The sequence below is a fragment of the Hordeum vulgare genome, chromosome 4H, assembly GCF_904849725.1.
Source record: "Hordeum vulgare subsp. vulgare chromosome 4H, MorexV3_pseudomolecules_assembly, whole genome shotgun sequence".
Classification (NCBI taxonomy): domain Eukaryota; kingdom Viridiplantae; phylum Streptophyta; class Magnoliopsida; order Poales; family Poaceae; genus Hordeum; species Hordeum vulgare.
In genome coordinates, this window is record NC_058521.1 from 303619768 (window position 1) to 303645927 (window position 26160).

The window sequence follows — 26160 nt, forward strand, 5'->3', positions numbered from 1 at the left end:
CCCCTTTCAACAAGTTATTTCTCAATCCCGACCCCCCAAATCCGAAACCTAGCTCGCCGGAGCTGCGCAATCCGGTGAATTCTCAAGCGGTTCAGTACGAGGCGTCTACGCCATGCGATGCATCTGAAGCGTCGTGATTGACCGCACAATTCGTATAATCCATGGAGCCGCAACCTCCGCCGCCTCCCGCCGTGGAGACGCACTTCGCCGATCTCTGCAAGGTCAGATATTTCTTCGCCACAGCTGAAATCCTCTGAAGTTTGGGGTGGGAATTCTCTTACTAATTATTGAAGGTTTGATGCAGGAACTGGGAGTGGACGAGGGCGTCGCTAGCGAGGCCGCGGCGTTGCTGGAGGAGGGGAAGGGCGTGTTTCTCACGCCCCCTTTGTTTGGGAGCAAATCGGTAAGGAGTGCTCTCTTTTGTCCTGAAATTCTCAATCCTTGCGCGATATCTTGCTAAGGTTTGGATCCTTGCAGCCCGAGGATGTGGAGAGGCTATGTTTTGCTTTCGTGCTTTACTGCGTGGCTAAGCTGAAGGGAAAGGGGATGAAAGAGGAGAGCTCCAGGGTTCGGCTGTGGAAGATCTTGGAGGGATGCAAACTCAAGTGCGTGATGTCTGTTATGATGGTTGTAATTCTGGTTTAGTAAATCTTAGCGTTTGGTTGAATTGGTTGTGGTTTCCTTTTGTTTTCTTTGCAGTTACAATGATTTCTTCAAGGGATCACAGCAGCTTCTTTCGAAGCTTGACCATGTTTTACGGAGCCGATATGGGACGGATTGGGAAGATCTGCTAGAGGTGGGTTGATGGTCAGTCCTGTTTCGTTTTCAACATACTGAGATGAGATCTTCATGAGGTGCAGGTGCTAACTTGTTTATTTCTGTATTGGTGTTGTAACTTGTGATTCCAGCTGAAACAATTGCAGAGTTTGGTAAATCTGTTGGCAGATGCAAGCAGGTGAAAACCTCTACGTGCGATAAGATCACCTTCAGTTTGATAATAGTATAACAGTGGATTTTCTTCTCTTTCAGCAGGATGGGTTGTTCATAAGTTTGTTAAAACTAATATATAATTGATTATCTTGTGATTTGCTTATTTGCTCTGCATGGTAATTCTAATTTTAACATATGTTCCCCCAATATGCCAGGTTCTATTGCAAAGCATTTAATGAGCTATTCTTAAGTGCTAGTACTGGCCAGGAGCCTGGATCGACTACAAGTAATCCTGATTTTTTTTGTTTTGGGTGGCTATTTTTCTTAGCCCTCCGTTCAAAATCACCAGAATTGTTCAAGGACTTGGTATCCTGCATCCATGGATTAGTTGCCATATTGGTCAGTGTTATTCCCCCCCTTCTGTTTTGATTTTGTTTTATTTATACTATTCAGCCTTTAGTAATACGAGCTGGTACAGTTCAATTTTTGTTAATACGAGCTGGTACTTATGTTCAAGCGATCAGTTTCCCAAATAGCCACCACTTTCTCTTATCCTTTCTTGGGCTTAATTTGTCAAAATTGTTTAATCTGTGGCAGGCCATACTTTTAATTCATGTACCTGCTAAATTTAGGAGCTTCACAATCGAAGGTTCTTCTCACTTAAGTAAATATTCCCATCTTTGTATCAGTTGTTTCTTTATTGCACATCATTATGCAACGCATAGTTACGATTTTGTTTTGCTGTTCTAATCCAATTCAGTAAAACAAACGGTGAGGGGTGTTGATCTCCTTGCTTCGTTATGTCATAACTATCATACCTCTGAAAACCGCTTGAAAGAAATGATGGGGAAGTTTCACAAGGCTATAGAGGAGTTCTTCAGCACGAAAGCAGTAAGGGCTTCAGAGTGCAAAACAGAAACTTCGGGTAAAATAGATACAGGCATGACCTCGTATAACCATTCTCTCGCGTGCACACAGATCTATTGAGTTTGGGTTATTTTGATATGTTTAATTAGCTGAAGTGTTGTTTTGTTATGGTGGCAGATGGTCTAATTTATTTCAGAGATCTCCTTGATAAGGAGTGTTTTCATTCAAATTTTGAGAAGTTGGAGAAGCTAACTACTACCACTAGCTGGGAAGGGGAGCTTGATCTGGAAATGTTTTTGGTCAATAATGGCAATATAATCAGTGCTGAGAACTCTTCTAGAGATTTCTCTAATCTAAGCTGCCCAAAGGTATCCTCAGTAATTCATATAATTATGTCACTAGTATAGACTGAATTCCTTCTGCACATGACATTGACCCTCTCATTTTGCAGCGTGTCTTTGAAACATTAGCATCACCTGCAAAGACAATAAAGAACATGTTGACTGTCCCTAGTTCCCCTTCATCACCTGCCAATGGTGGTTCAGTTAAGGTAGTGCAGATGACACCAGTGACTTCTGCCATGACAACTGCTAAGTGGCTTCATGAGGTGATATCTTCGTTGCCAGAGAAGCCTTCGACTAAGCTCGAGAAATTTCTTTCGTCTTGTGATACAGATTTGACAAGTGATGTAACAAAAAGGGTCAGCATAATTTTGGAAGCAATTTTTCCAACTAAGCCTTCTGGCCATTGCGGTGGTTCCATGGGCCTCAATTGTACAAATGCCTTCGATATTCCATGGGCCGAAGCAAGAAAAATGGAGGCATCCAAGTTGTACTATAGGGTGTTGGAGGCAGTTTGCAGAGCAGAATCACTCAATACTAATGTAAATAATCTGACTCCGTTGTTGTCAAATGAGCGTTTTCACCGATGCTTGATTGCATGTTCAGCTGAATTGGTTTTGGCAACACATAAGACAGTCATCATGATGTTCCCTGCTGTCTTGGAGAGTACTGGTCTAACTGCATTTGATTTGAGCAAGATAATTGAGAACTTCGTGAGACATGAAGAAAGCCTTCCAAGAGAATTGAAAAGACATTTAAATTCATTAGAAGAACAGCTTTTGGAAAGCATGGCATGGGAGAAAGGTTCATCACTGTATAATTCACTGATTGTTGCCAGGCCATCACTTGCTTCGGAAATAAATCGCCTTGGTCTTTTGGCTGAATCAATGCTGTCTCTTGATGACATAGTAGCAAGGCAGAATTTCCATGCTGAAGACTTGCCAGCTACACCATCAAAAAAACAGGCTGCCGATCCAGGTACATTGCTACTCGGCCTTGACTTCATCTGAAGTTTTCTGAGACCAACTCTTCAGAAACTTCAAACTGAGTAGTCCTGGTATTGAGGTTGCTAGTTGCAGATTGTTCATCTTCTGATCAGTTTCGTCTATTTTGGTATTTTGAGAAGAACCATCTGCCAATTTGATTGCACAGTGCTCATGCTCCTTGCATTAGTTTAGGTGCGTTTTATCTGGGCCAGCCCATCAAACTAGGTGCATTTTATGTGGGCCAGCCCATCAAACGTGAAGTTTTATCCCTTAAGTAGAGTCCTGGTTGATTAAGCAACTTTCTTAGGGAAGAGTCCAATCAGTTTAGGGAAAATACACAGGAGTTCCTGGGTGGCCATCCCCTACATGAATATTAAATTTAAAAAATACCAGGAAATTAAAAAAAGCTGGAATTTTGGGAAATCAACCGTGGGTGCCTATTCTACTCCTGTGTTTTTAGTTTCGTTAAGAAATGGCATACGCGGCGAAGTAAATACAGTCCGACCTACGATCCATCCAAACAGTTCTTCTCTATACATTAGGATTTTTTTGACCTTTTCACCGAGAATACCATGGATGTCATTTCTTCATGAACCTTAACACGGGAGTAGATTGGGCACCCAGGTTTGATATCCCAAAATTCCAGTATGTTTTCCCTGTTCCTTTTAAATTTAATACTCATATAGGGGGATGGAGCACCCTAGAGCTCCAAATCCTCATCCAGATCATATTAGAGCTTGAATAGATCGTATTAAACTTAAATACATTTATTGGCTTGATGGTCAAGTCTTGTCTACCATATAAAGGGTCCGACCCCTCAATAAAGCAGAGAAGAATATTGTCATTTACTTTTTCTACTTTTCAGTATGGTTATGTCAGTAGTAGATCCTTTTAGTGCAAGTTTGGTTGGGCGATTTGTGCTTGACTGACCACGGTTCCCAGAATCTAAAAACTAGCCTTTCTACAATTGTGAAAAAACCCGAGGTTGCTATAAACTTGGTTATTCATGACAGTATGTTCGGCTTACTGCAGCTGGTCCATTAACCAGTACATGTCATGTACTGAAATTTTCAAAGAGTAGCTCGGTGGCCTTATTTTTGTTTACATCAACTGTAGCATATTGAGGTGTTCATCATGCACGATCTTCAAAGTTCAATAACCAAAAGAACTTAATTGTGATTTTATTTGAAACAAGCAGTTCTGCAATCTTACGTAGCTGTCAATGGTTTTAAGTTCTTTTGCTAATTGCTTAGATGAGAATGGTGACACTCGGTCACCAAAGAGATTATGCATTGAATCGAGGAGCACACTGGTAGACCAAATTCCGCAGACACCATCAGCAAAGCAAAGCTATACGTTGAAAGCGAAATGGTGTCCTCTCCAGTCGACATTTGCAAGGTATGTCTTACATTTCGGTTTTTACTAGTTTTCAGACATAGTATTTTTATGTTAACCAAACATTCATAATTTTCTGAAGGTTATATTTATATTGTTTCTTGTGCAGTCCCACTGTCAGCAATCCGGTTGGCAGGAATGAAAAATGTGCTGAAGTAGGGGTTCACATCTTCTTCTCCAAAGTGCGGGTCTTGTAATTTAATCTTCATTTTCTACCATTTAGTTCTGTTTTCAAATTTCTGATTATGGGTTGCAACTTTTGTAGATCTTGAAGTTGGCTGCTATTAGAATAAGGAACTTGTGTGAAAGGCTTGGGCATGTGGAACAGACAGAGCGTGTGTATAATATCTTCAAGCAGATTCTTGATCAACAGACAGCTTTATTTTTTAATCGACACATTGATCAGCTTATTCTTTGTTCCCTCTATGGTGTTGCAAAGGTCTTGCTTATGCTAGCCAATTAGCTCTGTATTACTTCTTCCGAGTTCTCTGTGCTGACAACAGCTCTTCTGACAGGTTTCCCAATTAACGCTGACGTTCAAGGAGATTGTCAATAATTACAAAAGAGAACAGCAATGTATGCCAGAAGTTTTTAGAAGCGTCTTTGTTGTGAATACAGATCACAATGGAGTATGTACCTGAACATGAAATTTCACTTTATTTTTCTTTTCTTCTGATAGTTCTTTCCTGAACTTCTGGTTTCATCTTTGTTGTTCTTCTCTTCTGACGATTCTTTTCTTTCTGACAGGGACTTGGATCACGCCATGTTGACATCATTATTTTTTATAATGAGGTGTTTGTTCCAGCAGTCAAGCCTTTCCTGGTGGCACTAATTCCTTCTGGTGCTCATCCAGACAACAAGAAGAATCATAATAGTATTTGCTCTGCTCTTAGTTTTATTATCTCGTGTCTATTAATTTGTAATTAACTAATACCATTTTAATCACCTTCATTGTAGGCCAAATTCCTGGATCACCAAAGTCATCTCCCTTCTCAAATCTACCAGATATGTCCCCAAAGAAAGTCTCATCTTCCCATAATGTTTATATTTCTCCTCTGCGTCAAACCAAGGTGTAAATTTTTGTGTCTGTTCATTTCCATGTTCAATTGCTTTACATTTTTTTTCTGTTTTTCTTCGTCTAGTATATTTAAATTGTTAGGCTGACCTATATACCATTATACCTATATATGCTGTCTGTCAGTGTGCCTTCAGTTTGATAGGTTTATGCATGATATTTCCATATAGTGTGTGCATGCTGTAAATTCTCCATAGGATCATTTTAGGGCACTCTTTGCTTGTGAATCAGTAACTGCGGCAATTCTAGCAATACAGGTCAGCAGACTACCTTTTATACTGTTAAAGAGCGTGTAAGTTGTAACACGTCTTACTGCTGTTGTTTCCTGTCGAGGTCGAGAGGAAGAGCAGTACCTTCAGACTGCTCGAGCTAAGTCTTACTCCTCACGTGAGTTCCTCTCCGGTGTGTGGTAGCTGAGCTGGGAACGGGATGGCTGGGTACCTCCTTCTAGGTCAGTCCCTCTACATGGGCTTGGGCCATAAGAGAAGAGGATGGGCTGGGCCCATACCTGTTCAACCCCCCCTCAAGATGGGTGGTAGATATCTATCATTCCCATCTTGTTACATGTCAAGTTACAATCCTTTGTTTCCAGTCCCTTTGTCAAACAATCTGCAAACTGCTGCCTAGAACTGACATGAGTAAGGCTGATGATCCCGGCACCAAGTTTCTTCTTAATGAAGAAGCGGTCAACTTCCACATGTTTTATCTTATCATGTTGAACTGGGTTATTAGCGATGGCTGTAGCTGACCGATTGTCACACCTCACCTTCAAGGGTCCCTTCCTCAGAAGTTTCAACTCGCTATCTCACACAACCCTTGAGATAATGCTCTATACTCAGCTTTTGCTGTTGATTAGACACAACCGGCTATTTCTTGCTTGCCCATGACACCAAATTTCCTCCCACAAACACGCAGCAGTCAGAAACTGATCTTCTATCATCTTGACAACTGACCCAGTTAGAGTCACTATAGCCATTCACCTCAAGATGTCCACTCTTCCCAAACCACAACCCTTTACCCGGAGTCCCCTTCAAGTATCTCAGGATTCTGTGCACAATATCAATATGCCCACTCCTTGGTTCATGCATGTATCTGCTCACCACCCCCATAGCATACGTAATTTCAGGCCTGGTATGACACAAGTACAACAACCTCCCAACCAATTTCTGATAATTTTCCTTATTCACTAGCTCTTCTGATTGTGCTGACACTTGGTGATTTTGTTCAATCGGGATAGGGGCAGTATGACATCCCATCATGCCCATGTCACTCAAGAGATCCAAGGTGTATTTTCGTTGGCACAAAGAGATTCCCTTCTCTGTCCGAGGCACTTCAATGCCAAGGAAGTATTTTAGGTTACCCAAATCCTTTACCTCAAACTCCTTGCTCAAACAACCCTTCAATTTCTCTATTTCCTCCTTATCATCTCCATTGATGATAATGTCATCCACATAAACAACGAGCGAGAATGGTGATCTTTCGATCAGAGTGCTTGTAGAACATCATGTGGTCACCGTTACACTGACCATACTCTTACCATGGACAACACGTCAGAACCTATCGAACCATGCCCTTGGTGATTGTTTCAGTCCATACAAGGATTTCTTGAAGTTTGCAGCACAAGTGACCAATGTCCTTACTGTGTTCATCTTTGCCACGAGAGCAATCGTCTCTCATAGTCAATTCCATAAGTTTGACTATATCCCGTGGCGACCAATCTGGCCTTATACCGTTCCACCTCCCCTTCAGGATTCTGCTTCACTGTATAGATCCACCTACAACTCACTGCTTTATTTTCTGCCGACAATGTGGTGACCATGTCTTGTTTTTCCTCAGTGCTTCCAACTCTTCTATCATCACTTCACGCCATTTGGCCACATTTCACTTAATTCTTTTGCTTGCGGGATGCCTCACTTAATTCTAAGTATGCTCGGTGTTAGGGCATATTTCTCCCTAAGTGGTTTTGGTGATTGATGACAATGCTTGTGCGGACTAATCGTATGCATTGAGCATTTCAGATAATTCATGTCTAGGCACAAGACGTTTCGGTGCCCCTCGGAGTCTTTTGAAGACGGTTGCTTTCTACGTTTCTTTTCAGTGGATTTGAGTCGTAGGAAAGCCGTACTGTTAAGAGGGGTCCGCTTCGGAAATGTTAGGGTGGAATCAGCACGTACACATCTGTTCTTTTGCACCACCTTTCCTTCGCTTCTTTGGAGCTCCAGTTCGTTTCCCCTTGTCTGTGCAAAGTGAAAGCAGCAAGGCACTTGTTTTCAGTGGCCAGCGGTAGTACCGCTCAAGGGACCGGTAGTACCACAGGTGCCAGCCGTAGTACCGCTGTCACCAGCTTCTACTACGAGCGCCTACGGTAGTAAGAGCGGACATAGTTTTTGAGGGCGGTAGTACCACAAAACCATGTCCGGTACTACCATGTCGGATTTTTGCACAGCCGTAGCCTCAGCGGAGGTAGACACGGAAGTAATTTTTTACTTTCGTGTACCTCCTGTGGCAGTTGGATACTGCCTTGCGGTAGTACCGTAAGGGCGTGCGGTAGTACCGCTCGGGCCGTTCTACCGCTCGTTGAACCTGCAGTAGTAACTCCCTGTGCCACTACCGTGCATGCGGTAGTACCGCTTTGCTCGGGTTGAAAGTGGGGGTAACGGTTGGACGCCGTGGTTCTTTACAACCAGGTTGGCAAGGTTATTTGGACGTAGCTCAGTCCCAAGCATCGAACCAACCGTGCGCCATGCGATCGTGGCCACATGACAAAAAAAAGAGATGTAGATATGTCTCTCTACACGAGCAGAATGAACAACGGGGATTGCCAGCCCAATTCCTCGGTTCCATAACATCTCTGGTGAGCACAACATCTTGGAAGAGTTGCGGTAAATTATTTTATTTTATTTTGGATTGGATTTTAAGTGGTATTTTAGCCTTCCAAATCCGTCGGTAATCACAACCAGCAAGGTTTCCTTCGGAATACATAGATTTAGTCGTATAGTTGCCTTTAGGTCCAAATGACCATTCAACTTTATCATGCCCATCCTTGGATCAAGGTGCTCAACAACACGTCCCACATCCACGACACCATTGGCCTCCCCGAGTTAGGCGAATACCTATGCCTTTGGCACATGACCCAAACCACCCTCAGCGATGAGCCGGACAACATTCGTTGGAAGTGGACCACGAATAGTGTGTACACGGCCAAATCCGCTTACGTGGCCACTTTCCATGGCTCCACCCATTGTCAAGCATGGAGGCTAACATGGAAGTGTTGGGCGCCACCACGGGTGCGCTTCTTCCACTGGCTTGCCAACCTTGACCGCTGCTGGACTGCCGACCGCCTTGAGCGCCGCAACCTGCCGCACCCACAGCGATGTCCGCTCTGTGACCAGGCGCTGGTGACTATACAACACCTGCTCCTCGCGTGCCCCTTCGCCCGACAGGTGTGGTATGCAATCCTATCTTGGTTGCGCCTCCCATGTTTGCCGCCTGACAACGACGCCGCTCTCCATGATTGGTGGCACTATGCAAGGCAGAGCACCCCCAAGCCCATGCATAAGGGCCTCGCATCCACTGCCCTGCTCGTCGTCTTCGAGGGTGCGCGCCCTTCCATCACTACCGTGATCGCCAAGATTAAGGATGAGACTGTTCTTTGGGCCAAAGCCGGAGCTTTGGGCCTCCACGTTCTATTGTCGCAGACCTGGGATATGCACTAATACCCCTGTAATTTGCCTCCTAGGAGCAGTGTACCAAACCCTATATTTTTAATACAATGAGACGCAAAAGCTTTTTGCATTTCTTGAAAAAAAGGTGCTCAACAACACTGCTAATTTCATTAAACTGCTGGGTAAGATCTGGGGTAAGCCTATGCCTGAACAGCGCACCAAACAAGTCTGCATATTTCTGGAGAGTTGAGTCATCCCCCCCCTACGCATAGAACCTCACTTTTATGAAGTTTATTTTAAGCCCATGCATAAGTTCAAACATATACAACAGCAACTTAAGCTTAACTGCCTTGTCAAAATCATCTTCAATGCATAACACCGTATCATCAGCATACTGCAGGATAGCTACCCCATTGGGAACAAGGTCAGCTACCAACCCTTTAATAAGATTGTTTTTCTGTTCAAAGTGTGCATTCATGATCATTTTTGTCAAACTTTCGACAGCCAAATTGAAAAGAAAAGGAGACAGGGGATCCCCCTGGCGGACCCCTTTGTGGCTTTGGAAGTAAGCCCCCACAGTGTTGTTAATTTTAACACTGACAGTGCCATTGTGCAAGATTTTTTCTATCCACCCACACCACTTCTCATCAAAGTCTCTAAGCTTATGACATTCTAATAAGACTTCCCAGTTGACTTTGTCATACGCTTTTTTGAAGTCAAGTTTCAAGACTATCCTAGTTTTTTCTTAACATGGGTGTGGTGTAAAACTTCATGTAAATTAAAATTCCTTTCATAATATTGCGCTTTTTGATAAAGGCATTCTGATGACGACTGATGAGTTTGTCAGCAAAAACAGCAACTCTGTTATCCAACACTTTAGTTATCAGCTTATATGGGCATCGTAAGAGACAAATGGGTCGGAATTCCTATTTTTCCCGCTCCATCGAGCTTAGGAATCAAGGTTATAACCCCATAATTCAGTCTCTCCACGCCCAGAATCCCCTCGTGAAAAGCTTTAAACGAATTCATGATATCTTGTTTAACTATATCCCATTAGAACCGATAAAATTCGGCTTGAATATTATCTGGGCTGGGAGCTCGATTACTATCCATGGACAATAAAGCTTTTTTTCACTTCAGCCTCACTGAATGGCCTAGTTAGGAATTCATTATCTTCCATATTTAGTTTTTCATCCGCTCCCCACGTATCCGGATCAAGATGAAAGATATCACCAGGGGCTGGTCTGAAAAGATCTTTGTAAAAAGTTGTGGCATGACGTAATAAGTTGTCCGTGTCCTCAATAATCACCCCCCCTGGTGGTAAAAGAGTAAATGGTATTTCCCCTCTTTTTTCCATTGGCTATCCTATGGAAAAAAGATTTATTTCTTCAACAACCATGTCTCACGAGACTGTTGGAGCCAGAAGAGTTCTTCATTTTTTTTTATCTTGGAGACCAGAACATGAACCAGGGACTGGACGCCATCGGAGATGCATTCATTACGCTGCTTCCAGATCATCCATGGTATCAATAGGGCAATGGAGGCAAGGCCTTTATGCATCAGTGCCGGCGTGTTTTGCCTGGCCTGCAACTACCAGTCCATGAGGGAGTCTTCGTGACTTGGTCCTGCGGTGGTCATCCTTAGCCAGGAGAGGATTTCGTACCAAGTCTGCCTGGCGAAGGGGCATTCCAGGAGGAGGTGGCTGATCGTCTTGGGGACTTGGTCGTAGAGTGGGCAGCGTGGCTGGTGTTTGAGACCTCGTCGAGCCAGGCGGTCAGCCGTCCAACACCTGTCCTGGTTGGCCAACCAGTGGAAGAACTTCACTCATGGCGGCGCCCAATTCTTCCAAACGAGCTTCCACGAGAAGCAAGTTGTGGAGCCTTGGAAGGTGGCGAGGTAGCATGAGCTAGCAGAGTATGTACCAGAGGCCGTCCATCTCTATACTAGTTGGTCCTCCATACTAGCTGGTCTGGGGCGTCTGAGAGTGTGATGTGCTCGATCGTCAACCATAAACGGAGGTACTGGCCGATTTCGTGTATGCCCAGGCTCTGGATTTTGCGGCGGCGCTTGGGGACGCAGGTGTAGAGGGCTGGGGCTATTTCACTTACGAACTGCCCATTTGATCCAGCGGTCTTCCCAGAAATACGGCGTAGTTCCGTCCCTGATGGTCATCGTGGTGGACGCGAAGAATAGTGCTCGCTCCTCGGCAGAGAATTGGAGGTCCAGGCCACTCCAAGGCGCTCATGGTCAGTGCGCGCGCAAGAACCATAGCCATCTTAATCGCAGGCGAGGCCGGCGCGCTCCAGATCTTGAACTCCCAAGCCTTCGTGCGATATGGGCCGACAAACGCGACGCCAATTGACGTGGCACATGGCCACCGTTGGCGGCCAACCCACAGGAATCTGTGCTCAATCTTCTCAATTTGACGAAGGTCTTCTTCGGCGGCGCGTAGGTGAGTAGTTGATGCACTGGAATGGCGCTCAACACCGACTTCACCAGCGCGAGCCGCCCAGATGTGTTCTTCAGGTTGGCCTTCCAACTAGAGGCTGCAATTGGCCGCAGCCGGCTGGCCAATGGTGAGGGGGATCCCGAGGTAGGTGATCGGCAGGTCAACGATCGGGCATCCTAGGTTTGCCAGTGCGACCGTCGCCTTGTTCGGGTCGCAGTGTAGCAGCTAGCCGGAGCTCTTGGTGTAGTTAACCATCAGGCCCGAGGCACGGCGGAAGAGTGCCAGAACCTCGCCCACGATGATGATGTTGCTCGTGGAGCAGTGACAGAATAACACCACGTCGTCCACGTACAGGGACACTGTAGGGGTCGAATGCCTCTGGTGCACCTGTGCCATGATTCCCATGTTGATAGGGCGCTTGATGAGCCTGCCCAAGATGTCGACGGTGAGCACAAAGAGTTGTGGTGATACAAGATCACCCTGTCGGAGACCCTTGTGGTGCCAAATGGGTGGGCCCGACTCACCGTTCATCAAAACCTGCGTGCTCGCTGAAGATAGGAGAATGGCGATCCACTCCATGAACCTGTTCCCAAAGCCATATTGGCGTAGGGTCTCCAGAAGGAAGGGCCAAGCCAGGGAGTCAAAAGCGCGCACAAGGTCCAGCTTGAGCAAGACCCGCAGGGCCCCCAACTGAAGAAGGAGCTTGGCCGATTGCTTGATGAAGACGAAGTTGTCGTGCAGGCATACGCATTTTGGCTTCGGATAACAAGGCTACCTAGCTTGGGGGCAAGTCGCAAGTCGCAGGGAGAACACCTTTGCAAAGATCTTTGCCACCAGGTGGATGAGGCTTATAAGCCGGTAGTCGTTCAACACGCTCGCGTCCGCGCGTTTTGGCAGCAAGGTGATCAGTGCCTGGTTGAGTTTGGCGAATTCGCGACCTCTCATCTCGTAGAGCTGTTGGAAGACGTCAACAAAGTCCTGGCGTACCGTGTTCCAGCAGGCTCGCACAAATTCAGCGGTGAAGCCGCCCGGCCCGGGCGCCTTCCGCGCAAGTAGCCGTTTGATCGCCTCCTAAATCTCTTTGGCAGTAAAAGGGCATCGAGGTCTGCTAGGTCAGCCGGAGCAATCAGCTCCGTAAGGTCCTTCGTGCACTCACGGTGGGCACCGGTGCCTAGCAGCTCATCATAATGAGTGAATGCCGCTTCTGCCATGCGCTCGGGATCGGTGATCCTCTGGCCGTCCATGGTCAGGCCAATGATCCTATTCTTTTGCCGTCGAAAGGAACATTGCCTGTGGAAGGAGGCTGTACTAGCATCGCCGTCTTTCAGATCGGCGATCCGAGCGTGCTGACGGGCGAAGGTGTGCTCCATAGACGCGAAGTCGAGATAGGCGACCTTGAGCTGTTTGCGAAACCAATCTTCATGTGGCGTCAACTGTCAGTCCTCCTAGGCTTTGTCGAAGCGCAAAAGAAGGTCGTGCGAGATTGCCATCTTGTGCTTGATGTGCCCGATAGATCGGGAACTCCAGCTTGTCAACTTTTGAGCTGTGGCTTGCAAGCATCTGCCTATGGAAGGGGTCGGTGTCGTGCATAGACGTCCAAGCAGTGTCCACCATTGCGTGGAAGCTGTCCATGTGCAACTATAGGTCCTCGAAGTGAAAACATCAGTGCGCAGCCGGTACCGGAGCATAGTCGAGAAACAAGGGGCTATGGTCCGAAATTAGAGATGCTAGGCATCGAAGGGTGCAGGCAGCGTGGGTATCCTCCCAGTCGGAGGTACAGAGCACTCTGTCCTGGTGCACAAGGGTGGGGGGGGGACTGCTCGTTCGACAGGTGTAGCCCATTGAGGTAAACCTCCTTCAACGCAAGATCGTTGATCAGCCTCAGGAATCTGCCCATCTTGCGTCTATGGAGGTTGCCATTGTTCTTGTCCTCATCGTGGTAGATTAGGTTAAAATCTCCACAGATCATCCGAGGTCCTTGGCAAGCGCTCCGGATGTCAGGCAACTCTTGGAGGAACCCTATTTTATCCCCTCTTCCCGCGGTCCATAGACGACCATCATCCACCATGGGGTAGCGAAAGCGGGGGAAACCTTGGCGGTGATCGCGTTCGCGGAGAACTCCAGGTCCGTGATAGTCACGACCTTGCTCTTCCAGGCGAGAAGGATGCCGCCTCTCGTGCCGATCGTTGGCAGGTAGACATAGTCGTCAAACTCTGAACCTAGCGAGAAGGATGCCGCCTCTCGTGCCGATCGCTGGCAGGTAGACATAGTCGTCAAACTCTGAACCTAGCAAGAAGGATGCCGCCTCTCGTGCCGATCGCTGGCAGGTAGACATAGTCGTCAAACTCTAAACCTAGCGTGTTGAGGATCACGGAGGAGCAAATCAGGGCCATCTTTGTCTCGTGGAGACAAACAATGGCTGCATCGGTGGAGGCCAGCAAAGAGCGGACAGCGAATCTTCGTGCACGGGCGTTTAGGCCACGGCCATTCCAAATAGGATAAGGTTTTAAAACAACCGACTGATCTAGTGGTTGCCGCTTGCGTTGTACACGTGTAATTGCTGGTCTTAAAAAAAAACAGTTCCACCAGCGTAGACTTATCTCTTTCACATAAGTTTTCCTCCACTCGTCGCGGCCTCGGTTGCATCTTTCATCATCTTCCTGGCGTCCTCTCTCTCTCTCTCTCAAAGTCGATACCTGCCTCCACTGCCGCCTCCATCCACCAGCAACCAAGCTCCATCGTCGCTGGGGAGCTTCTCTCTACTGCAAGGATAACCATGTGTGCAGCCATGGCGTCGTCGGTGCTACGTTGTAGGAGCACGTAGGGGATGGATGGAGGCGGTTGTTGCAACACAGCATGCAGTGGGAGGACGGCAGCGAGCACAGGTGGTAGCCGCCGGCGGCACTACTCGCTACCGGTGCTGCAATGCAACATGCAGGAGAAGACTGGCGGCGAGCACTGCCAAGTGCAGCAATGCAATGCAACACATGGTGGTTTGCGTGGGCACTGCTCGCTGCCGGTGCTGCAATGCAGGGGGAGACCGGTGGCGAGCGCTGCTACGGTGCTGCAATGCAGAATGCAGGGGGAGACCGGTGGCGAGCGCTGCTAACTGCTTCAACGCAGCACGCAATGGTTGCCGGAGGCGGGGGCCGCGCTGCCGGTGCTGCAACGCAAGCATGCGGTGGTCGTTGGCAGCGGGCGCCGCTCGCTGTAGTGATGAAACACAACATGCAGGGGGAGGCGGGCGGCGAGCGCTGCTCACTGCTGCAACGCATCACATGGTGATTGCTGCAGATGGGCGTAGCTGTCCTTTTGTACCGAGAGGGTGGTAGAAACTGCTGGGAGCGACGCAAGGGATGGCCGCGACTTCGTCGGCGTTTGCTGCAAAACGGCCGCACTAATGCGTGAGATCATAGTGTTTAGACGAGGTGATGCTGGGAGTAGTGTGGTGTGGCCACCGAGAGTCGTGGGTGCTTTTCCTCTCCAGGGGATAGAGTAGAGGTACGAGGTGATGAATAGAAGGATCCAACGGTGCATCCCTGTGCAATCGGATGGCTAGGGATCAACCAGTTGATTTGTAGCAGCGCCCTTCCAAATAGCAATCTTAAGGCCGTGATACATAAAGAAATGATCGACGGAACAAGGATTGCCACATCACAAGGCCTAAGTCTCGCAAGCGGCGACACTGCATGAGGCGACAACCGAGGGCGGCGCCACATCGATAGGGAGCTCGTGGTCGACAAGCGTGGCTATGGCCGAGAGGACGGCGAGCGGGATGGGCACAGCAAAGATGCCATCATACGCCTTCATCTTCGATGCTGTAATCCTCTGATCGGTGCCCACGATCCCGAGCGTGCGAAGGATGTGAACCGTTGCCCGCCGTTCAGCAGTTGGCGGCACCGTCGTGGGCGAGCGTGCTGCGGAGGCTGAACGTCCCCCCGGGAGGGGTGAAGTTCAGAGGTCGTTGTGCCTTTTCCTCGGCGCTGGCATTGTGGCTCCGATTTGCTTTGTTGCTGCAGTCAGGAAATCGCCAAGCGTCCAAGCCCTGTTCGTGGTGGCGCAAGTAGCGGAGCGTTACTGGTGAGGATGCAAACCGGCCAGCAGCAGCACGAAGAGGCGCAAGATTAGGCGATGCCCTCTGTGCATCCCTATTGGGCTCAGCCATGGGTGATGTGGGCCTCAAGGGTGGCCCAATGCGGTCCGGAGTGGACATGGGGGTCGTGGGGCGCTGCAGGAGCATGATGGTCTGCTCGGGCCGCAGCCCAGCTTCGGGGTTCTGCTGGCAGCTGTTAGCTGAGGCGGTGGTGAGGGGCGCCAGAATTTGCGCGTCAGCGCCAGCTGTAGTCGTCCTAGCCATGGCGGACCGGTCAGCAGAAACCTCCAAACAAACGCCAGTGGCTGAATTGATATAGAGAGGATGGAGGAACAAGGACCTCTTGATTTAGAGCTATGAATGATGCCTGAATTCCAACCTGTGGTACTGCTATTATGTATATTGTTGAACATGTAAACCTGAAAGCTCTGCTCGTTGCATCTTTATCAGAGAGAAAATCTTGGAGAACAAAATACTTCGCTAAGGTTCAACCATTTCGCTACGGTTTTCTTCCAATTTTTTCTAAGGAATTCTGATATAATATATATAGGAAAATGATTCGGTACCCCTGGGATTATGTACTCTCGCTGATATATACCGCATTGATGAATCGAGTATACCCCTTAATCATTTTTAATATACTTCATTAAATGTTACTCCCTCCATAACAAAATGGAAGATGTTTTTAAGCCCTTTGCAAAACCAAAAAACGTCTTACATTTTGGTACAGAGGTTGTACCAGATACCCCAAAGTGAGTTTAATGAAAAAATATATTTCAGACCATATGTTTTATATTATTTACACACAAACTGTTTTTTTTCTGTTACTCCCTCTGTTCACAAATATAAGATGTTCTAACTTTTTTCCGAATCCGATGTATATAGAAACGTTTTAGTGTTTTTGTTCACTCATTTCAGTCTGTATGTACTCCATATTGTAATATTCAAAATATCTTATATTTGTGTATGGAGGGACTACATTTTTATATTGCATAAACCGAGGGCTCTGACGATATATTTTCGTAAAACTTGTTTTGAGGCATCTTAGAATAATTACTAAGTTATATTGAGTATGATGAAGAGGTAAAATAGGTTAGTTTAAGAGGTATATTAAATGTGGGAGTACATACTTCTAAGGAGTACAGAAAATTAGTCCAGGGATGGGCAGCACTAGCATATGACCTGGCTCTGTGATGAGCACACTGTTATGACGGGCACTACTTATAGCCGGAGGAGGCCCAATGGGCCCGTTTAGTTAGGGGCTTAGCCCAAGTTATCTTATTTTTATTAGCAGTATGGTTATATAAACAGTTGTAAGACACCCTTTTGGAATTAAGCAATAAGACATATTATATTGCCCGGCTCCGAGAGGAGCCGGAATCCCTAATCCTAGCCGCCGCCTCTTCCATCGCCACCGCCTCTCCACCCCGCGAGGCGGCGCCCTCGCGCCGGCTACCGCGCCCTCGCCCTCGCCAGCCTCCCTCATACCCCTACAGCCTTCGGCCAAGACCCGGTAGGATCCTAGCTCCTACCAGGCAGGAAGCTTCGGTTCGACCATGTCTTCGCCGCCGCCCTTCCCATCCCTTCTGCTGTCGATCTCCACCACCGCCCCGCTCGCAACAACGACCGGCGCCCCGCACGTGCCCGTGCTGGTCACCTCCGCCGCACCGCTTCCCGCTGTCCTCACCCCGGAGGAGCTCACAAGAGCGATTCGCGACCTTGCCACTTCCATGCAGGGGATCCGCGTCTACCTGGCCGGTCCCTACGGGCCACCGCCGGCCGCGCCACCACCCGCCGCTGCTTTCGTGGCAGCCGCCGCACCAGCTAGCATCTACCGAGCTCGTCGGGCCGCTGCAGCCGGCGCTGCAGCTACCGCCGCCACCAGCCACCACCTCCGGGCCGGGCCCCACCCCGGCGCCGGGGGTCCCTCTTCACCAACTCCGGTTCCCGCCCTCGCCGTCGCCGCTACCGGCCTGGGTGACCGGTGAAAGGATCGATATGGTTGGCTAGAGGGGGGGGGTGAACTTTTAAGACCATCAATTAATTCTTTAAGCATGGTTTTGACTTCGCTCGTCAAGGACGTCTTGAGGGCGGCCATAGCCGTATTCAAGTCGTCCCTTGTGACCGAAGTCAAGTCCATGTCCTCGGGTTGCCCACGGTTAACTTCCTCTCCGCCTTCAATACTTTTCGGGTGGTTAAACCCTTAATAAAGAGACGTGGCTCTGATACCAATTGAAAGGATCGATATGGTTGGCTAGAGGGGGGGGGGTGAATAGACAACGACCACTTTTTAATTAATCTTAACAAGTTAAGGTAAACACTATACGGGTTCACAAATAATATGACAAAGAGGTGAACCCTATAGAAGCTAACAACAAGAGCTATTAAGACAAGTAAGATATAGTCACAAGCATAAGCAAATACAAAGTAAAGGTTAGAGATAACCACAAGTGGAACCGATGGAGACGAGGATGTGTTACCGAAGTTCCTTCCCTTTGACAGGAAGTACGTCTCCATTGGAGCGGTGTGGAGGCACAATGCTCCCCAAAAAGCCACTAAGGCCACGTATTCTCCTCACGCCCTCGCACGATGCAAGGTACCGTGATTCCACTATAGGTGCCCTTGAAGGCGGCGACCGAACCTTTACAAACAAGGTTGGGGCAACTCCACACAAAGCTTGGAGGCTCCCAACTAAACCACGAAGCTTCACCACAATGGAATATGGCTTCGAGGTGACCTCAACCGTCTAGGATGCTCAAACACCCAAGAGTAACAAGATCCGCAAGGGATTGGTGGGGGAATCAACTTTTCTCTTGGTGGAAGTGTGGATCTAGGCCTTCTCAACCAATCCCTAAAGAATCAACAAGTTTGATTGGCTAGGGAGAGAGATCGGACACTTTAGAGTTTGTGGAGCAACAATGGAGCTTAGAGAGGTAAGAGATAGGGTTCCTCAGCTAGAAGAACCCTTTATATAGTGGGGGGAAAAATCAGACCGTTTTCCCACTCTCTGCCCGAGTACCAGCGGTACTACCGCTGTGCCGGAGCGGTACAACCGCTGGCTACAGCGGTACTACCGCTGGCTGCAGCGGTACTTCCGTTGGGCCTCCAGCGGTACTACCGCTGACACCAGCGGTACTATCGCTGAGCCTCCAGCGGTACTACCGCCGACACCAGCGGTACTACCGCCGGCCTGTTGGTAGTGCACAAGCACTACTACCGCCGGGAAAGTCTTCGCAAAAGGGTCCGTCCACAAACTACCGCTAGGTAGGTGGAACAAAACACCTGGAGCGGTACTACCGCTGATCAGGGGCGGTACTACCGCTGGCTCCAGCGGTACTACCGCTGGCAGTCCAGCGGTACTACCGCTGGGGACCATTTTGCAGAGATAAACGAGACGAAGAGGCGAGGGCCGCTCCAAAAGATAAGGAAAGGGAGAATGTGAAGTGTGCGTGTGTAAAGATAGATTCCACCCAAACCTTTCCACTACGGATCCCCTCTTAATAGTACGGCTTTCCTATGACTCAAATAAAGAGAATCGTAGAGAGCGCCGTGCTTCCGTTCCAGAAGAGAGGAGACGTGTCGTCTTGTGCCGTTGACGAGTGTTTCCTGAAACTTTGACACACACGGTTAGTCCTGTACGGTACTGTCATCAATCACCAAAATTACTTAGGCATAAACTATGCCCCAACAACCGGGTCGCAGCCGGTCTACACGACGGCCTCGGCGCCGCCGTACATCCAGTCGCCATCGGCGCCACCCCCGCAGTACGGCGGACCCTCCAGCTTCGCCGGTCCTCAAGCCGGCCCTGACGGGTACCCGGCGCCGACCCCCGCACTTCTCCGCGCCGACGAGCCCTACCACCACTGGCGCCCATACCCACACGCCGCCGCGGCTCGCCAAACTGGACTTCGCCACCTACGACGGCACCGAGGACCCCCTGAACTGGCTCAACCAATGTGATCAGTTCTTCCGGGGGCAACGGACGCTCGCTTCGGAATGCACCTGGCTCGCTTCATATCACTTCCGAGGTGCCGCACAGACGTGGTATTACGCTCTCGAGCAGGACGAGGGTGGCATGCCTCCATGGGAGCGTTTCCGCGAGCTCTGCCTCCTCCGCTTCGGGCCTCTGATCCAAGGGAGCCGGCTGGCGGAGCTTGGTCGCCTACCCTTCACCTCCACGGTGCAGGACTTCGCCGGTCGCTTCCAGCCCCCGGCGTGCCACGCGCCCGGCGTGACGGCACGTCAGCAGGCCGAGCTCTTCGTGGGCGGGCTGTCGGACCATATCCGCGTGGACGTGGAGCTGTGGGGACCTCAGGACCTCCAGACGGCCATGTATTACGCCCGTGCCTTCGAGCGTCGCGCGCAGGCACTGCAGCAGGCACCACCAGCGCCGGGGCGCCCGACGCCGACCTCTATGGCGGCCCCCGCTCCGGCTGCCACGTGGCACTTCTGTCGGCTCACCCCGGCCGAGCAGCTCGAGCGCCGTCGCCAGGGGCTTTGCTATAATTGCGACGAGCCCTACGTGTCGGGCCACGTCTGCCCGCGCCTCTTCTACTTGGAGGCATCCGACTATGTCGAGGAGGACACCACCATCGATGGGCTCAGCGACCTGGCCGCCCCAGTTGCGGCGGAGGCCCCACCGGCGCCCGTTTCCGCAAAGGCTCTCGTGGGCATCCGAGACGAGCGGACTATGCTCTTGCCGATGACGATCAATGGTGAGCGCCTGGTGGCCCTCCTGGATATGGGCTCCACGCGTAACTTCCTGCCTGAGTCGACCATGCGCCGCTTAGCGCTCCAGCCGACGGGCGGGGAGCACTTCCGGGTCACCGTGGCCTCCGGTGCCATGGGATTGCGTGGGACGTGCCCATCACCATCGGCGACGAGCACTTCACCATCGCGTGCGCCGGCATTGACTTGGGTTGCTTCAACTTCATCCTCGGCGTCGACTTCTTGCGGACCCTCGGTCCCATCCTCTGGGACTTCGACGCCATGACGATGACCTTCTGGCGCCAGGGTCACCGCATCTGCTGGGCGGGCGTGGGTGGCGCCTCCCCAGCGATGCCGCAGCTCCAGCTGGCAGCGACTGCTACAGGGCCCGAGCACCCACTGTTGGATCATCTCTTGCAGCAGCACCGCGACCTCTTCGACAAGCCTCCGGGCCTTTCGCCAGCCCGTGTGTATGACCACCGCATTCATCTCCTGCCGGGCACGGCGCCGGTTGCGGTGCGCCCCTTTCGCTACCCCCAGTTGCAGAAGGACGAGCTGGAGCGGCAGTGTGCGCTAATGCTTGCCTTTGGCATCATCCGGATTTCCACATCGCCGTTTTCAACGCTGGTCCTCCTCGTCTGCAAGTCGGACGACACGTGGCGCTTCTGCATCGACTACCGTGCCCTGATGCTCAAGGACAAATTTCCTATCCCGGTCGTCGACGAGCTCTTGGACGAGCTACATGGGGCGCGCTTCTTCACCAAGCTCGACCTCCATTCGGGCTACCACCAGGTGCGGATGCACCCGGACGATGTCGCGAAGACGTCGTTTGGGACTTATCACAACCACTTTGAGTTCTTGGTGATGCCTTCTGGCCTCTCCAACGCTCCGGCAACCTTTCAGGCCTTGATGAACGACGTCCTCCGCCCCTACTTGCGTCGGTTTGTGCTCGTTTTCTTTGATGACATTCTTATCTACAACGCCTCTTGGGCGGAGCACCTTCAGCATGTCGCCATCGTCTTCAACGAGCTTTGGGCGCATCATCTTCATCTTAAGCGCTCGAAGTGCTCGTTCGGCACGCCTTCCGTCGCCTACCTCGACCATGTCATCTCGATCGAGGGTGTTGCTATGGACGCCGACAAGGTGTCGGCTGCCGCGGCTTGGCCGACGCCGCACTCACCGCGGGCTCTCTGCGGCTTCCTGGGCCTCGCGGGGTACTACCGGAAATTTATCCAGGAGTTCGGCATCATCACGTCCCCGCTCACACGCCTGTTATGACGTGACGCCTTCGCCTGGGATGCGGAGGCAACGGAGGCATTTGAGGCTCTCAAGCAGGCCCTCACGACGGGTCCCGTCCTCCAGATGCCCGACTTCGACCGACCGTTCATGGTGGACTGCGACGCCTCTGGTGTGGGGTTCGCCGCCGTCCTTCATCAGGGCGATGGACCGCTGGCGTTCTTCAGCAGGCCCTTTGCTGCGCGCCATCATAAGCTCGCGGCCATATCTTTGGGGACGGCCGTTCTGGATTCGCACGGATCACTACAGCCTCAAGTTCTTATTGGACTAGAGGCTCTCTACCGCGCCGCAGCACCAGTGGATCAGCAAGCTCATTGGCTTCGACTTTACCGTCGAGTTTCGTCCGGGCCGCCTTAACACCGTGGCCGACGCCCTGTCCTGCGGCGACGCCGACCACGACACGGACGGACGCCGGCGACTCCGCCGGGACGGCTCTCTGCATCCGCTCGGGGCCTTCTTTCGCCCTCCTTGACGACATCCGCAGGGCTACCACGGACGCGCCGGACGCTTAGCTCCTTTGGCAGCGCCTCGACGCCGGCGACCTGGCAGAGCCGTGGCGTTTGGCGGACGGCTTGCTCCTGGGTGGGCGTCGCCTCTTTGTGCATGATCACGGCGATCTCTGTCACCAGGTTCTGCTGCTGGCGCACTCGGCAGGCCACGAGGGGGTGCAAAAGGCCCTCCACCGTCTCCGCGCAGATTTCTACATCTCCCGCGATCGAGCCTTGGTCCGGGACTGGGTGCGGTCCTGTGTTACGTGCCAGCGTAACAAGACGGAGACACTGCACCCGGCTGGGCTACTACAGCCCCTGGAGGTGCCCTCTGAGGTCTGGGCCAATATCTCCATGGACTTCATTGAGGGCCTCCCAAAGGTGGGCGGCAAGTCCGTCATCCTCATGGTGGTCGACCGCTTCTCCAAGTACGCTCACTTCATCGCGCTCGGCCATCCCTACACGGCTGCCTCCGTGGCTCGTGCCTTCTTCGATGGCATTGTCCGCCTCCACGGGTTTCCGTCTTTGATCGTCAGCGACCGGGACCCGGTGTTCACGGGGCATGTCTGGCGTGATCTCTTCCGTCTGGCGGGCGCGAAGCTCCGCCTGAGTACGGCCTTTCATCCTCGGACGGACGGCCAATCCGAGGTGGTCAACAAGGTGATTGCCATGTATTTGCGTTGTGTTACAGGTGATCGCCATGTATTTGCGTTGTGTTACAGGTGATCGTCCCCGTGCTTGCGTTGTGTTACAGGTGATCGTCCCCGTGCTTGGGTGGATTGGCTCGCATGGACGGAGTACTGCTACAACACCTCTTATCACTCCGTCCTGCGTGCCACGCCGTTCGAGGCGGTCTATGGCCGACCGTCCCCGCCCATCCTGCCGGTTGACCCTGAGACGGCTCGGACCGAGGCGGCAGGCGATCTTCTTCGCAGCAGGGACGAGGTGCTTGCGGAGGTGTGTCAACGCCTTCTCCAGGCCCAACAGCTGTCGAAGCGGTACTATGACGACCATCACCGAGAGGCAGAGTTTGCGTTAGGCGATTGGGTGTGGCTGCGCCTCCTTCACCGCTCCACGCAGTCCCCGGAACCGCGCGCTAAGCGCAAGCTAGGCCCTCGCTACGCGGGACCATTTTCTGTGGTGGAGCGCATAGGCAAGGTGGCCTACCGCATACAGCTTTCGGCCAGTGCCCGCATCCATGACGTATTTCATGTGGGACTGCTGAAGCCTTTCCACAGAGCTCCGCCAGCAGCCACACCGGCGCTACCTCCGACGGACGACTTCTTCCAGGTCCGGCCAAGGTGTTGCAGGTCCAGCAGTGTCGCGGAGTGTGGCATTTATTGATCCAGTGGCAAGGCCTTCCGGAGGAGGATGCCACTTGGGAGCAGCACAAGGAGTTCTGTCGACATTTTCCAGACTTCCAGCTCGAGGACGAGCTGTTTGCGTAGGCGGGGAGAGATGTTATGACCGACACTACTTATAGCCGGAGGACGCCCAATGGGCCCGTTTAGTTAGGGGCTTAGCCCAAGTTATCTTATTTTTATTAGCAATAAGGTTATATAAACAGTTGTAAGACACCCTTTTGTATTTAAGCAATAAGACATATTCTATTGCCCGGCTCCCAGAGGAGCCGGAATCCCTAACCCTAGCCGCCGCCTCTCCACCGGGCGAGACGGCGCCCTCGCCCTTGCCAGCCTCCCTCCTACCCGTACAGCCTCCGGCCAAGACCCGGTAGGATCCTAGCTCCTACCACACACCAAGCTTGATGTTTCCAGAAGCAAAGTGATTGCTTATATCCATGCAAAGCAGAGACTTGCTAGTTACTTATGGGTAGTCAAGGTTTGTTCCAGAAAAAATCATGAAGTTATATATGCCAGTGACCAAAAAAAAAAAGAAAACTGAACCATCGTGGTGCTGCTAGACTCTTGTCTGCTATAGGTGATGCATGGTCTGCTTTAACACCAGCACCACACGTGTTTGCCATAACAGCCACTTCGAGTTATTTAGGTCTATGAACTGCACTTCCACTTGCAAGTGGTCTCTACTAACATTTTTAAACCCTGACTGTATGAGTGCAGTGAAACATAAGTTATTAATGTATCTTTGTGAACTAACTCTTTGCAACATGTGCTTCTCTATTCCACTTGACAGAAGGATGCATTGCTTTCACCAAGTTCGAGGAGTTTTTATGCTTGTATCGGTGAAAGCACCCATGCTTATCAGAGCTCATCTGAAGATTTGGCCGCTATAAATAATTGTCTAAATTAGTATGTCAACTTTCTTAAAAATAAGGAATTTTTCTTGATAAGACATTGCCATCACTCATTTCACTCTAACCTGCAGCACCACCAGGAGAATCAACACTCGAATAAACTTTGACATGGTTAGCGATTCAGTGGTAGCTGGCAGTCTGGGCCAACCAAATGGTGTCCCTGCCTCTTCGGATCCTGCAGGTTCATTTAGTTTCTTGTCAAGGAAGGGCAACCCAGGACCAGATTCTTGAGCAAATAAATGAGCATCTCCTGTATATAGCTCACGGACCCACGGAAGGCCTTCTGTTCTTCTGAATAAGTGGGTGAACTCGAATGCTTCAACTGTACATCTGTGTGTTAGGGAGTAGCAGCAGTATAAAAGTGGCTGATTACTTAGCATCAGCATTCCTGATGTATTATTTTATTTTCCAGCTGTTGAAAAACAGTAGTGTAAGCTGTGGAAAATAATAACCGGCAATATTTTTCAGTGTGTAATAATCTGTTGGTGTTTACTGTAGATAATCTGGCATGTGACTTATGGAATGCTTCTATGTGGGAGGGTCACCACCATCCGTGCCTCGCTCTATGCCGATGCTGCTGCTATCTCTATCAAGCCCGTCAAGAAGGGCATCCAGTTTTTCTCTTCGGCCTTGGCCTCATTTGGGGAAGTTACCGGTCTAGTCACCAATTGCGCCAAAAGTCTTGTCGTCCCGATCCGTTGTGAAAATATTGATCTTCCTTTTCAATGAGATGAGATATCTTGGACTACCTTTATCAGTCAAGCGACTCCAGAGGATCCACTTTTAGCTACCACTGTGGCAAGGAAGACATGTCACTACTGCTGGCCGGGCTGTCCTGGTCAAAGCTGTTCTCATTGCCATTGCCATTTATCACCTCATGTCGCGATAGTCTTTGATGAAAAATGTAAAGTTAATTGGAACCTCGTCTGCGGACAGATTCTCTAAGGGCGTGTTGGTTCCCTGGGTAGCTACAGGCTGCATTGCATCAGGGGACCTGGATGAGCCGCTGCCTTCACTGTCGTACCACTTCACACACGGAGCCACACTCCCTGCGGTTTGTCAACCCCAGTACTACGACTGAAGCGGCTGCATGATCCAAACAAGAAGCTCTCGCGGCTCCATGGAGGATGAGCGCCGCTGCCTTCACTGTCGTACCACTTCACACATGGGGCCACACTCCCTACGGTTTGTCAAACCCCGAGCACTACGATTGAAGCGGCTGCATGATCCGAACGGGAAGCTCTCGCGACCCCATGGAGGATGAGGGACGCCCATGCTTCCTCACCATGACCAGAAACTGAAGCCACCTCAAAGAACCAGAAGAGAAGAGCAAACCAGGCAACCCTAGGTTGGAGAGGAGGAGGATGGATGAGCATCGTTTGTCGCACCCCTCCCGCTTTTATAGGAAGGGCGCGGGGGGGGGGGGGGGGGGGGCTCTCCTGCGCTCCGAGGGTCATCGTCCGCCTCCACCTATGTCGTTGCCCACCATCACGGACGAATAGGTAACCACCCCATCATTTCAATCCACGACGCTGCAGCTCCTGCCACGACCAAACCTTTAAAGTCATGTGCATCCGCCGTGAGTTCGCGCAATGC

General features: G+C 50.5%; 1 protein-coding gene across 5 annotated transcripts; it reads left to right on the forward strand.

The window, feature by feature from the left end:
- On the forward strand, positions 1 to 25061 carry LOC123448537 (retinoblastoma-related protein 2-like). Of its 5 annotated transcripts, none has more exons than XM_045125467.1 (18): positions 1 to 221; positions 305 to 403; positions 478 to 605; positions 700 to 796; positions 909 to 955; positions 1146 to 1329; positions 1528 to 1594; positions 1691 to 1870; positions 1975 to 2165; positions 2249 to 3116; positions 4378 to 4522; positions 4629 to 4701; positions 4785 to 4958; positions 5035 to 5148; positions 5267 to 5393; positions 5477 to 5589; positions 24444 to 24559; positions 24636 to 25061. In XM_045125467.1, exons 1-18 carry the CDS (start codon positions 162 to 164, stop codon positions 24793 to 24795), a joined length of 2943 nt encoding a protein of 980 aa, XP_044981402.1. In that variant the 5' UTR covers positions 1 to 161; the 3' UTR covers positions 24796 to 25061. The 5 variants fall into 5 exon arrangements, 4 of the variants coding, with proteins under 4 accessions (XP_044981402.1, XP_044981404.1, XP_044981403.1 ...); XM_045125469.1 differs by having other exon boundaries at positions 5267 to 5360; XM_045125468.1 differs by having other exon boundaries at positions 1691 to 1855.
- The last annotated feature ends 1099 nt before the right edge of the window (positions 25062 to 26160 follow it).

Excerpts from the sequence above, each read along its gene's own strand:
- LOC123448537 (XM_045125467.1), top strand. The coding sequence starts at position 162 with ATGGAGCCGCAACCTCCGCCGCCTCCCGCCGTGGAGACGCACTTCGCC. Across the intron at positions 797-908 it reads ATTGGGAAGATCTGCTAGAG|CTGAAACAATTGCAGAGTTT; the intron begins GTGGGTTGATGG and ends TTGTGATTCCAG. Across the intron at positions 4,959-5,034 it reads CCCTCTATGGTGTTGCAAAG|GTTTCCCAATTAACGCTGAC; the intron begins GTCTTGCTTATG and ends CTCTTCTGACAG.